Below are 14,787 nucleotides of genomic sequence, written 5' to 3' on the forward strand. Positions count from 1 at the left end.
GTATTTAGAAATGCAAACAGCATTTTAAAAAAATATTTGATTTTCAAGCTTTTAGCACAATTGCAACCAACTATATGACATATGAATGAAATTTCTGGATTCTGTGAATGTAAGTTGGCATGATGCAATCTTTTTGGTAAATATGTTTTTTTAAGAAAAGGGATTTCAGAATCCATTCAAACTCGACATATACTGGACTGGACCGCTTTAGATTCATTATTCATCTCTAGATTGAGATTTTTTGGGTGCATATTCTTTTCTGCCCTATTGCTCTGCATGAGCTCAAAAAGTTTTCTTAATTTGGTGGGAATTTAGATGTATTTTAGGTGATTCCATTAATAATCTAGGGAAAGGCGGTGGCCTTTTGGTATTTTCACTAGATTATTAATCCAGAAACTCAGCTAATGTTCTGGGGACCCAGGTTCAAATCCCACCAAGGCAGATGGTGGAATCTGAAATCAGTAAAAAAAATCTGGAATCTACTGACAACATGAAACCATTGTCGATTGTCAGAAAAACCCATCTGGTTCACTAATGACCTTCAGGAGATGAAATCTGCTGTCCTTACTTACATGGGTGGTACAGTGGTTAGTACGGCTGCCTCACAGCGCCGGGGACCTGGGTTCAATTCCGGCCTCAGGTCATTATCTGTGTGGAGTTTGAATGTTTTCTGTGCCTGCTTGGGTTTCCTTTGGGTGCTCTGGTTTCCTCTGTCCCCAAAGATGTGCAAGTTAGGTTGGTTAGTCATGCTAAATTGCCCTTAGTGTCAGGGGGACTAGCTGGGGGTTATGGGGATCAAGCAGGGTGGGATTGTGGTTGGTACAGTCTCGATGGGCCAAATGGCCTCCTTCTGCACTGTATGATTCTATGTAATTACAGAGGCACAGCAATGTGATTGACTCTAAGTTGCACTACAAACCACCAGCCAGGAGTGTTCCCTTCCTGTTGGGGAACACTTTTGCAGTCAAGGGCATTCAGCCTCTGATCTTCGGGTAAGCGTTCTCCAAAGTAACCTTCAAGACACATGACAACACAGAATCACCAAACAGAAACTGATAGCCAAGTTCTGCACACATAAGGATGTCCTCAATTGGGATCTTGGGTTCATGTCACACTATCTGTAACCCCCACCATTTGGCCTGGACTTGCAAAATCTTACTAATTGTCCTGGGTGAGACAATTCACACTTCTTTAACTTGTGCTTAACCTTCTCTCCACTCTATTTGTCTGTACTATAAAGACATACTTACCTGTTAAGGCTCACATTCCAACCATTAACTTGCAATTGAGTCTGTGTCTATATATGCCGTGTTAGTGAAACCTGATGAAGGCGCAGTGCTCCGCAAGCTCGTGCTACGAAATAAACCTGTTAGACTTTAACCTGGAGTTGTGAGACTTCTTACTCTGCCCTACAAAGGCAGCTAAAGCTGGGCAATAAGTGCTGGCCAGCCAGTGACGTCCATGTCCCATGAATGAATAAAAACTAAGAACAACAGTCAAACCTTATCAGTCCAGCAACTCTTTCTACATCTTGATTCCCCTTTTCCTCACACGTACTGACCAAGTCTCCTCACTGTCCCGTTCATGGATGAAAAATATATTTAAGGCTCAGATAGAATCGTTTTTGATCTCGAACAAAGGATTAACTGGGAATGTGGAGTCAAAGCCAAAGATTGTATTAAATGATAAGAGCAGCTCAAAGGGCTATGTGGTCCCCTGCTCCTATTTCCTATGTTCATCAGGCAAAGGAGAGAAGAATCTACTGCTAAATTCATGATTGGTCGTGGTAAATGGCCCTTAGTGTCAGGGAGACCAGCTAAGGTAAATACATGGGGTTATGGGGATAGAGCTGGGTGGGATTGTGATCGGTGCAGACTTGATGGGCCAAATGGCCTCTTCTGCAGTGTATGATTTTATAATTCTGTGTGATTCCAGAGCCATAGCAATGTGGTTGACTTTGAACTGCCTGACAAAGCACCAGCCAGGATTCCCTTCTTGTCAGGGAACACTTCAGCTGTCAAGGACTTTCAAGGATAATTAAGGACACCTTCGGGTAAGTGTTCTCCAAGGCTGCTTCATGTACCATACCTGCCTGAGGATTGGCCTTTAGCCTTTATCAAGTATATGAGTGTAAGGTAGTGATTCTCCGTGCAGGGAGGTTCCTGCCCTGTACTCAGCATCACTACCTTCCCAGAGAAAACTCAGTACGGAGAAAGTTGTAGGCATTTCTCTGCTCTGCTGTGCAAGCATCACTTCATAATCAGAATATTACCGTAGACAGACTCATTCTCTAATTTTTAGAAGATATGAAAGACCATTCCTATCACTGTCAATATCATTTTGCAGCCACCCTTTGATTTATTGATTTTCTGAATATGATATTACTGAATCACCCAGTTCGGTGACTCAGAAAAGTAATATCATATTCCTTCTCATATTATTACTATTGAGTTGTAGCTAGAAAATAAATGTAGCTTCATGTTTATTGGTGTCAGAATCTTAATTTAGTTGTGAAGCGGAAATAGGGAAGATATTGAATAATACGCTAAATGACAGTATCCAGCCTTTTGAGATTGAATAGATGACAGAAAGGATTATTTTATTCATTCATGGGACATGGGTGTCACTTGCTGGCCAGCATTAACTGGTCTATCCCTAGTTGCCCTTGGAGGGTTGAATGTCAATCACATTGCTATGGCTCTGGAGTCACATGGATTAATTGTCTAGCGATAACACCGCTATGCCGTTGCCTCAAGTACTAAGCCTAAGTGATCAGTGATGAAAACACGGCAATGATGTTGTAAATAATGCCATGGAATTTGATGCTTGAAGTCTGGTAGCCATGATTTAAGTCCAACCTGGGTGTTGTGAGACTTCTCACTGTGAAGTATGGTAGTCAGCCATAATGCATTTTTGGCACAGGGCAAGTTTATTATGATATGAAGCAAAAAAACTTGTCATACTATTTGTGCTCCAAGATGGTATTAAATTAAAAATAAAAGAAACACATTCATGGTAGGGGGAAAAAAATACATGTAACTAATAAAACATAAGATCACAAAAGGTTTCAGTAACAAACACATTATGAAGTTCATAATATCTTGGTAGAATGCACATCTAAAATGTACAGAGTGTCAACAGGAGCTGACGGATTACAAAGAAAGCAATTTCATATTAACAGCTATTCCATCAGCTCAATGCTCACTGTGGTAACATATTTGAATCAAAATGGGATTGATGGTGAATGAAGGTCTATGAAACCAGGAATAAATCACCTGTACAACACAAGACTGCACTGCCTATGTCATGTCAAAAACACAACCTGTATTTTAACATTGTAATACATAGTATTACTGTTTGAACAATGTAGTCTGCATATTTTATACCAAATAAAAATAAACAAATTTGCTAATATAAAAACAATGATTTTGCCTATACTGCATTTTATTGACAAATGATCCAACAAAGTATAATTACTCCTTCCTGACGTACAATATTTATTAGGAAAACATAATTTACAGAATATTTTGAACAAATACATTAACTTATGTATTGCCACTTTAAAACTCAGTGTTGCAGGCAGTACACTAGGTACATCCAGTGACTTATACCCGCTAGTATATGGAAAGTTACAGTGTCCACACCTACACATCTGCCCAACAGTCTTTAGTCCGATGTCACAATGTGTAGATGGGCGCTCGCTATGTACAACAGCCTGGAGATCGGATAAATCATACCCAGCAACCAGGCTTTAAGAATGCTGCCCCAGAAAGTCATCAAGAGTCAAGTCATTTATCCAGTCATCGTTACTGCTACTGCTCTTCATAATGGACTCTATGAAATCAGACTCATTTCGCGCTCCACTCAAACTATTGCTGTTACTGTGTTGAAGAAATTCAAAGGAAGAAACCTCGCTGGTGGGGTTCATGCGGTTGAAGGATCCAGATGACTGTCCGGTGGAAGTGTAGCTGGTTGGAGCCAAACCTGGCAGAGGGTGAGTTTGGCTCAAATTGGCGATCCCATGTGGTACAGCTTTCATGCCAGCCATAGCTGCTGTGGGTAGCCTTGGTTGGTTATGCCTGGGTGATGGACCACTCATGGAGACCATGCTTTGTCCAGTCTGACCTGGGTTCAGTTGCTGCAGTGGCCTCATTTGTCCTCCCGGTGCTATCTGATTTGGTGGCGCTATGGTTTGATGAGGAAATGGCTGCACAGACAAATTTGGCCTCATGGTCTGTTTGGAGAACAAGGGGTTATTTGAGAACTGTTGCATGCTGCCATCCATTTTGGTCTGATTTTGCAATGCTGGAATCCTTTGCTGTGGCCACATTTGAGAAGCCATGCCTGAAGTGGCCAATGCATTTGAGATTCCTTGGACAGGAATGTTGGCTCCTGCCTGGCTTATGGATTGTCTAATATGTTGGGGAGGTACAGCAGGATTGGGTACCGAGCCACTAAACCCAGATATTGCTGTCCTTTGGCGGATTATAGCCTGGCTTGGCACTGCCTGGCTGGTTGATCTCATTCCCAAAGCGCTTTGACTTGGTCGGAGAGGCATATTGATGCCAGATGACGGTATGTAGATGTTTTGCTGACTGCTGGGATTAGCTGGGTACATTCCCATAGTCCGGTCACCCTGACTGGCTGTTACTGCGGGAATTCCAGGTCCAAGGTTGTTCTGAGACGTCACTTGCAGAAGCCCAGTGTTCAGCCGCATACCACAGTGGGCAGAAGGTTGCGTTGGCAAAGGTTGCCCAGAGTTTGTAGGCAACGATTGTGCCACAGCTGTAAAGAAAATGAGAAGGGATTAATGCACAATATTCCACAAGTGTTGACATGAAGATAAAATAAACGATAGCCTCGAGACAATATGATACCTTTTGAAAAAGTTTCTTTTTCCTTGCTGAATGAAACACATTAAAAACAAACAAATTTGTATAGTTTGTATTTATATACTGCCTTTCATAACCTAAGAATGCTCCAAAACACTTTGCAGCCAATGAAGTACTTTTGAAGTATAGCCTGCATTGTATCTTAGGAACACATTAGTCAATTTGCATTCAGCAAACTACTACAAGCAGCAGAATGAGAATTGCCAGAGCTAGTGTAATGTTTCTCGCGGGAAACACTTTGGCTTCAACACTCAGCCCAAGTTGACAAAAGCTGATGTTGACATGTATCAGCTTACCATTCGCACACAAAGCTAAATATAGTCATCAAATGAAATAAGGTTTACCAAACCTAATGTCGTGGGGACACCATCTCCAATAAGCTCTGCCTGCATCACTAAGATAAAAGCAAATTGTTGCTGTTGCAAAGAGTCATCCAGACTCGAAACGTTGGCTCTATTCTCTCTCCACAGATGCTGTCAGACCTGCTGAGATTTCCCAGCATTTTCTGTTTTTTTTCTTGCCCTACATTACTACTGATCATAATCTTGAGTATGCAGACTACTTCAGGCTTCAAGTATAGAATCATAGAAACCCCTACAGTGCAGAAGGAGGCCATTTGGCCCATCGAGTCTGCACTGACTCTTCAGTGGAGCATCTTATCCCCGTAACCCCCCATATTTACCCCACTAATCTGCCTAACCTACACACCTAGGAACACGAAGGGGTAATTCAGCATGGCCAATCCACCTAACCTGCACATCTTTGGACTGTGGGAGGAAACTGGAACACCTGGAGAAAACCCACACAGACACAGGGAGAACATGCAGACTCCACACAGTCAGACGCTGTTAGGCAGCAGTGCTAACCACTGTGCCACCGTGCTGCCCCATGTGTCTTTTGCATTATTATTTGCTGAAGCAGTGTGGGTGTCACTGTCAAGGCTGGCATTTATTGATCTTGTCTAATTGCTCTCAGGAAGGCTTGGTGAGCTGCCTTCTTGAAGCACTGTAGTGTGTGTTGTGCAGGGACATGCACAGTGACGTTAGATAGAGAGGTTGGTACAATATGGATCGCATGGTGGGTACAGCACTGGACTAGTAATGCAGAGGATCAATGAAATGGGACAATGACCTGGGCCGCTGGTGAAACTTAAAATCAGTTAATTAATAAATCTGGCATTCGAAAGCTACCAGTAATATTGACGGTGATGAAATTACTGGCTTGTTGCAATGTGGTTCGCTAACACCCCTTAGGGAAGAAACTCAAGCACCCTGACTACAGAGTGGCCTGTACGTGACTCCAGACCCATAGCAATGTGTTTGACTCCGAACTGCCCTTTGAAGTAGTCCAGCTGGTGCTTCAGCTGTATTCAAAGCCATGGCTGACCATCGGCACGGTGGCACAATGGTGAGCACTGCTACCTCAGAGTACAGGACCCAGTTTCAATTCTGGCCTCAGCTCACTGTCGTGACCTGTTCTCCCCCTGTCTGTGTGGGTTTCTTCTGGATGCTCCAGTTTCCTCCTACAGTCCAAAGATGTGCAGATTAGGTTTATTAGCCATGCAAAATTGCCCCTTAGTGTCAGGGGGATTTGCAGGGTAAATATGCAGGGTTATGGGGATAGGTCCTGGGTGGGATTGTCGGTGCAGACTTGATGGCTGAATGGCCTCCTTTTGTACTGTATGATTCCAGGAAATGTAATTCCTTGTTCGGAGTAACTGGGGGGAGGGTTGGGTAATAATTACAAACCTGGCCAGCAACATCCACACCTGTGAATGAACTTCCAGCAATTTAAACCCATCTCAGTGAAGGAGTGACAATATATTTCTAAGTCAGGATGATGCATGCCTTGGGGTGGGGAAGTTGCTGGTGACAGTATTTCCACGCATCTGCTGCCCTTACCCTACTGCACGGCGGAAGCTGTGGGTTGAAAGGTGCAGTCAAAGATGCCTTGGTGAGTCGCTGCAGTGCATCTTGCAGACGGTACACACTGCAGATAATGTACACCCATGGTTTGGGAAGTAGATATTCATCACAAGGCTCAATGAGATTCAGATCTAGTGGGTGATCTCTTGAGTGAGATATAAGAGGGTTGGACACTCCTATGGAACCATCCCAAAGCATTTATAATAATAGTTATTTGCCGTCCATGTGATGCTATTGATTAGTAAACCTCATTATCTACCAATGCAAAAAATATGAGGCTGAATTTTTTTGGAGGCAGCAGGTGGTGGAGTCTCTGGGGCTGGAAAGGGGGCAGAAGGTGGAGGTAGATCAGTGGTCAGCTGGACTTGAGGACACATGTTGCAGTCACAGCAGCTCAGCAGCACCACAGCTGTCAGTGACCACTGTCGGTACTGCATCCAGAGGAGGAGGAGGATACCGCGAGTGTGTGCCTTCACGATTGGGTAAAGGGGGTTTGGGGAAGCAGGGGTCTGCCAGGTAGGGCCGTGTGGGGGGGGGTCAGAGTCTGCCAGTGATCAAAGTTTCACAGTGGACATCCCCCTACCCCTGATCGCTGGTAAGATGTCAACGGGGGCTTAGAAAAGACCTTTAATTGCCACTTAAGTGACTCATAGAAACTAGAAGCAGGAGTAGGCCATTTCGCCCTTCAATCCTGCTCTGCCATTCATTGTGATCATGGCTAATCATCAAATTCAATATCCTGATCCCGCCTTCCTCCCCTAGAGCTATATCTAATTTCTTGTTGAAATCAGACAACACTTTGGCCGCAACTACTTTCTGTGGGAGTGAATTCCACTTTCACCATCCTCTGGGTGAAGAAATTTCTCCTCACCTCAGTTCTAAAACGTTTACCCCTTATCCTCAAACTATGACCCCTAGTTCTGGAATCCCCCACCATCAGGAACATTCTTTCTGAATCCACCCAGTCTAACCTGGTCAGTATTTTATAAAGTTTCAATGAGACTCCCCTCTCACTCTTCTAAACTCCAGTGAATGTAATCCTAACTGACTTAGTCTCTCTTCATATGCCATCCCAGGAATCAACCTGGTAATCCTTCCCTGTACTCCTTCCATAGCAATTATTCAACTGGGCTCTCGGAGAGAGGACTCCAAGAACTCGTACAGGAGAGCAGATGAATTCTCCCCAGTGTTACCACCAATGTTTATTGCTCAACTTACATCATTACTGAAGAAAAAACACTGCTGATCCGGTCATTATCAAACTGCTGTTTGTGGGATGAGGCTCTGCGAAAATTTCCTATATTGAAACGTGACTATATTTCAGAAGTATTTCACTGGCTGCAGAGTGGGTTGGGATCTCCTAAAGTGTGCTATAAAGCGGATCCTTCTTCACACAGATCAAGTACCAGCATTTTAACAACTCTTCAATGTTAGAAGGTGCTGAAATTATCTAAGTGTTCCCCAAACAGGCAAAGCTTCTCTAACCATAATGAACAAAATCAAACTTCAGAAAAACACCGACTACACCCGCTGCATTTCCACAACCCACACGGTCTCTGAACTGACCCTTTCCAATAAATACCAGTTAGTGCTCACGTTGTGGCACTTTCTGCTTTGGGCATCTGATCACTCAAAGCTAAATCACTGTAATTCAGTTGAAGGGGATAATGAGTTTGTTTGGCCTCCTCTCGGTCAGTAAATGGCACGGTGGCACAGTGGTTAGCACTGCTGCCTCACAGTGCCAGGGACACGGGTTCAATTCCCTGTCACTTTGCAAATTCTCCCTGTGTCTGCATGGGTTTCCTCTGGGTACGCCAGAATCCTCCCACACTCCAAAGATGTGCAGGTTAGGTTGATTGGCCATTGCTAAATTGACCCTAGTGTCAGGGGGATTAGCAGGTAAATATGAAAGGTTACGGGAATCGGGTGGGATTGTGATCGGTACAGACTCAATGGGCCAAATGGCCTCCTTCTGCACTGTAAGGATTCTATGATTCCATGATTCCACCCTACAGGGTTGGGATCACTCTCAGAAATCTACCTACATAAATTAAGCAGCATCCTAACCTGGAAAACACCAGTTCTACTCGGCAGCCTCCAGCCCCACTTTGACAACTCTCTCCATCTATGTTGTTTATGCTCAACTTTCCAGTATGTAGACTTTCTGGAGCCTGGGCATGTGGCACAAAAGGCATTGCCAGGGTGCCCTGGCAGGGGAGGGGCACAGTTTACAGGAGATGTGACGGGAATGTCAGGGAAGCGACTAGTAAGTCTGACCAGGTGTGGAGGCACCCCCTCCCATTTATTCTGGATAGTCTCGCTTCAGATCTAGATTCTGCAGACAGGTACTTGCTGGTCCGTACTGAACAGCTCTGCTTCCCACTGAACTAACTAGTTCCTTCCAGCACGCCAGGGACAAGCTCCAGGTAAATCAATTCCATTAAAAAAAAACAGCCCTAAATGACCTTTCTTTAAAAAAACTGCGCAGCCCAGTGCCAATCTTACCTTGAAACTGACTCAACTGCTGAACTCCAAATGTGTTCCTCTGTTCCTTGTAGTCGGGTGACACTCTGATCATGTGGCCATTTATTTGATCATGCTGTCTTTGTTTCTCCTGAAAAACAAATAGCAGGGGGCACGCGGCCGTTTAAGTAAATCTTAAAGCTGCAGTGATGCAAGAGACAGGGCAAAACTCAGGACAAATAGTTAAAATTTACCTCGCCAGCTTAACCGTTGGGGCATTTTAGCTCCTTGAAAATGGGAGGCAGGCCTTTGGGATGTTGATTTGCAGGCCCTTTCCTGAATATTTTATTCCAATTGCAGGAATATGTACGGCGAAGATGAGGGCAGCAACATAAGTAACACTTGGTACAAACTGTCTGTGCTGCTTACATACTATTGTGTACCACTTCTTGCTTTGTTACATTATTGCAAGGAATGTCACCAAATTTATCAACACACTGTCAGCTTGTAGCATTGTGGCCCTTGTGTAAGAAAGTTATGTGCTCAAGTCTCCACTACAGTATTTGAGAGCATATTCCAGGCTGACACTACAGCACAGTACTGAATGAGTCTTGCATTACTGAAGGATACATCTTTTCTATGGGTGGCATGGTGGCACAGTGGTTAGCATTGCTGCCTCACAGTGCCAAGATTCATAGAATCCTACAGTGCAGAAGGAGGCCATTCGGCACATCGAGCCTGAACTGACCACAATCCCACCCAGGCCCTATTCCCATAACCCTATGCATTTACCCTAGCTAGTCCCCCTGACACTAAGGGACAATTTAGCACGGCCAATCCACCTAATCCGCACAGCTCTGGGACTGTGGGAGGAACCAGAGCACCTGGAGCAAACCCACGCAGACGCGAGGAGAATGTGCAAACTCCACACGGACAGTGACCCAAGCTGGGAAATGAACCCAGATCCCTGGCACTGTGAAGCAGCAGTGCTAACCACTGTGCCACCGTGTTGCCCCTGGGTTTGATTCCCAGCTTAAGTCACTGTGCGGAGTCTGCAAAATCTCCCCGTGTCTGTGTGGGTTTCCTCCGGGTGCTGTGGTTTCCCCCCACAGTCTGTAAGACATGCTGGTTAGGTGCGTTGGCCGTGCTAAATTTTCCATCAGTGTAGCCGAACAGGCGCCAGAGTGTGGCAAGTAGGGGATTTTCACAGTAACTTCATTGCAGCTTTAAATGTAAGCCTCCTTGTGACATTAATAAATAAACTTTGTAAATATATAATCTGTTGAATCTGCTACGTCAATCTTCGCAGGACAGCAGCGGTAGATTTCTCTGTCAAAGAAAACCTGCTGAACAACAGGCAGGACCAGAAGATATATTAAAAAATTATATATTTAAGTGGTTTTCCTTTCCCTTGGGATAGGAAGAGCATGAGTACTCCAAGAGTCCTCCTCCCTGATGTGGAGATGCCAGCGTTGGATTGGGGTAAACACAGTAAGAAGTCTCACAACACCAGGTTAAAGTCCAACAGGTTTATTTGATAGTAAACCCACAAGCTTTCAGAAACACTGTTCCTTCATCAGGTGTGTGGAAAGTTCTCCTCCCTGCCAAGCCTTCGTCCTCCTTCAGCCTCAACCAGGACTCCTATCCTGAAGCACATACTCTGGCCTGAGGAACATACCACCTCCAACAGCCAGACATCTGCTTTCCAATTATTCTTTAGTCAGGAAGTCAGCAGATGGCACCCAGTCTCAATAAGGTGCCTAAAATCAAAGCCAAATACCATAGACATTGGAAATCTGAAATAAAAACAGAAAATGCTGGAAAAACTCAACAGATCTGGTAGCATCTGTGGAGAAGGGTCATATGGACTCGAAAAAGGGAGGCAATGGCCCAGTGGTATTATCGCTAGACTATTAATCCAGAAACTCAACTAATGTTCTGGAGACCCAGATTCGAATCCCGCCAAGGCGCAGGTGGTGGAATTTGAATTCAAGAAAAAATATCTGAAATTAAGAATCTACTGATGACCGTGAAACCATTGTTGAATGTCAGAAAAACCCGCCTGGTTCACCAATGCCCCTTTAGGGAAGGGAATATCATAGCTGTACTGTGGGAGGACACCTTGGAGGGCTCATATAGCAAGGCAATATGGGTAGAGCTGAGGAATAGGAAGGGTGTAATCTCAATGTTGAGGGTTTACTGTAGGCTGCCCAACTGCCCCTGGGAAATGCAGATATGTAGGAACAGATATGTCGGCAGATTTTGGCAAGGTGTAAAAATAACGGTGGGAGATTTCCCCTATACTGACTGGGATTCACTTAGTGCCAGGGGCATGGATGGGACAGAGTTTGTAAGAAGTGTCCAGGAGGGCGTCTTGAAACAATATGTAGATAGTCCAACTACAGAAGGAACCATACTGGACCTGGTATTGGGGAATGAGCCCAGCCAGGTGGTCAACGTTTCAGTAGGGGAGCAGTTTGGGAACAGTGACCACAATTCAGTAACCTTTAAGGTACTGATGAATAATGATAAGTGTAGTCCTCAAGTTAAGGTGCCAAATTGGGGGAAGGCTAATTACAACAATATTAGGCAGGAACTGAAGAATGCAGATTGGGAACAGATGTTTGAGAGCAAATCAACATCTGGCATGTGGGAGGCTTTCAAGTGTTGTAAGAGATTCAGGACTGGCACATTCCTGTAAGGATGAAGGATAAGTATGGCAAGTTTTGGGAACCTTGGATAATGAGAGATATTGTGAGCCTAGTCAAAGAGAAAAAGGAAGCATTTGTCAAGGCTAGGAGGCTGGAAAACAAGTGTGGAATACAATGAAACTAGAAAGAAACTTAAGCAAGGAATAAGGAGGGCCAAAAGAGGTCACGAAAAATCATTGTCCAGCAGGATTAAGGAAAATCCCAAGGCTTTATATACAATTATGAAGAGCAAGAGGGTAGCCAGGGAGAAGCTTGGCCCACTCAAAGACAGGGGAAGGAATCTATCTGTGGAGTCAGAAGAAATAGGCAAGGTATTAAATGACTACTTTGCGTCAATATTGACCAAGGAGAAGGACTTGGTGGATGATTAGTCTGGGAAAAGCTGTGTAGATAGTTTGAGTTATGTTGAGATCAAAAAGGAGGAAATATTTGGGTTCTTGAGAAACATTAAGTTAGACAAGTCCCCAGGGCCTGATGGGATATACCCCAGAAAACTGAGAAAGGCAACAGAGGAAATTGCTTGGGCCTTGAGAGAAATCTCTATCCTCATTGGCTACAGGGGAGGTCCCAGAGGGTTGGAGAGGTGTAGCAACAGCCTTATGTCAGTGGTAGGGAAATTATTGGAGAGAATTCTTTGAGAAAGGATTTACTTCCACTCGGAAATAAGTGGATATATTAGCAAGGGGCAACGTGGTTTTGTGAAGAGAAAGTGACAAAGCTGACTGATGAGGATACGGCAGTGGATATTCTCTTCTTGGACTTCAGTAAGACCTTTGACAAGGTTCCTCATGGCAGGGTGGTGCAGAAGGTGAAGTCGCATGGGATCAGAAGTGAGCTGGCAAGATGGATACAGAACTGGCTCAATCATAGAAGACAGAGGGTAGCAGTGGAAGGGTGCGTTTCTGAATGGAGGGCTGTGAAAAAGGGATCAGTGCTCGGGCCTTTGCTGTTTGAAATATATATAAAGGTAATGCATTTTGGAAGGTCTAATACAGATTGGAAATATACAGTAAATGATAGAACTTGTAAGAGTATTGATAGGCAAAGAGATCTGAGTATACAGGTGCACAGGTCACTAAAAGCAGCAACCCAGGTGAAAAAGGTAGTCAAGAAGGCATATGGCATGCTTGTCTTCATCAGCCGGGGCACTGAGTTTAAAAACTGGCAAGTCATGTTGCAGCTTTATAGAACCTTAGTTAAGTCACACTTGGAATATAGTGTTCAATTCTGGTTGCCACAATACTAGAAGGATGTGGAGGCTTTGGAGAGGGTACAGAAAAGGTTATCAGGATGTTGTCTGGTATGGAGGACATAAGCTATAAGGAGAGGTTGGACAAACTTGGTTTGTTCTCACTGTAATGATGAAGGTTGAGGGGCACCCTGATAGAAGTCTACAAGATTATGAGGGGTATGGACAGAGTAGATAGTCAGAAGCTTTTTCCCAGGCTGGGAGAGTCAGTTACTAGGGGGCACAGGTTTAAGGTGCGAGGGGCAAAGTTTGAAGAAGATGTATGAGGCAAGTTTTTTTTTACACAGGGGTGTTGGGTTTCTGGAACTCGCTGCCGGGGAAGGTAGTGCAAACAGATACAATAGTGACTTTTAAGGGGTGTCTCAAATATATGAATAGGATGAGAATAGAGAGATATGGTCCTCGGAAGGTTAGGGGGTTTTAGTTCAGTCGGGCAGCATGGTCGGTGCAGGCTTAGAAGACCAAAAGGCCTGTTGCTGTGCTATAATTTATTTTGTTCTTTGAAATCTGTTGTCCTCACCTGGTCTGGCCTATATGTGACTCCAGAGCCACAGCAATGTGGCTGACTCTCAACTGTCCTCAAAGGGCAACTAGGGATGGCCAATAAATGCTGGCCAGCCAGCGAAGCCCATGTCCCACAAACACAAAAAATGTTAACTGTTTCTCTCTCCACAGATGCTGCCAGATCTGCTGAATTTTTTCAACACTTTCTGTTTTACACATTTCCACTGTCTGCAGTATTTTGCTTTTACTTTAGGCACCCTAACAAGACTAGGATGTTTATGATTGAAGCCTTATATTCAGTTGGATGAAATAAAAGGCTCTCTCTCAGTGACTGGCTTATGTTCTTTACCAGTGGCAAGGCAGAATACCCCCATTCCACCCCCGGAAGTGACCCTTTCAGGGAGCTTTTGCCACTTTACCTGAATTCTATCTGGAAGAGCTTGGAGCTCTTCATTCTCAAAATCACAAATTAACCAATACACTAACCTCATGTTCAAAGCCAAGTGAAGGGTGAAGGTTTCAGATCTGTGGGTTCGTCCCGGTGTATGGTTCTGAATCATACCAAGAACCCAATTTGATCTGCTGCACCTTACAGAACTGTCCTTCATTCCCCTTAGGCACTGGAGCTCAGTGAAATCAACGCTCTAAAGACATCTGAGCAAATCTTTCCGATACGGGGAGACTTTGCAGTTCCTTTTTCGCTCAGGAACATCTTGTCAAAAACCAACTATTACTTACTCCCTTCCTACTGCCACAAACAATGACCGACCTATCCAGATTACCAATTCAACTAAACAGCCTATCTTTACTAATATTTAGTAAGACATTGCCTGGGATGAAAAAGGGGCTCGGGATTTGAGGTCTCCTTTAAATTTCCGGTTGGCCTACTCTCCCCTTAAAGTACGTATGTGCACAAACTTGGGAAAAGGAGAACAAATTCACTGTCATGAGCCCCTTGATGCAAGAGTTTATTTATCCCAATTAGAGTGACAGAGCCTTCTGCCTTCAATGGAAACCAATATCTGGAATGCCGAAGTTGGCGT

The 14,787-nt window shown here is 44.3% G+C and overlaps 1 protein-coding gene across 2 annotated transcripts in view; it reads right to left on the reverse strand.

Moving 5' to 3' along the window:
- Positions 1-2,922: 2,922 nt before the first annotated feature.
- LOC145342340 (mastermind-like protein 2) overlaps positions 2,923-14,787 on the reverse strand; it is a 136,888-nt gene continuing 125,023 nt past the window's right edge. For both annotated transcript variants that reach the window (XM_080187846.1, XM_080187847.1), the window contains exons 4-5: positions 9,323-9,431; positions 2,923-4,785 (exon numbers count right to left, since the gene is read on the reverse strand). In XM_080187846.1, the coding sequence (XP_080043972.1) occupies positions 3,752-4,785; positions 9,323-9,431 (1,143 nt within the window). In that variant the 3' untranslated portion in view covers positions 2,923-3,751. The remainder of the gene's footprint in view (positions 4,786-9,322; positions 9,432-14,787) is intronic.

Source organism: Carcharhinus amblyrhynchos, chromosome 4, assembly GCF_965287045.1.
Source record: "Carcharhinus amblyrhynchos chromosome 4, sCarAmb.v2.hapA, whole genome shotgun sequence".
Lineage (NCBI taxonomy): Eukaryota > Metazoa > Chordata > Chondrichthyes > Carcharhiniformes > Carcharhinidae > Carcharhinus > Carcharhinus amblyrhynchos.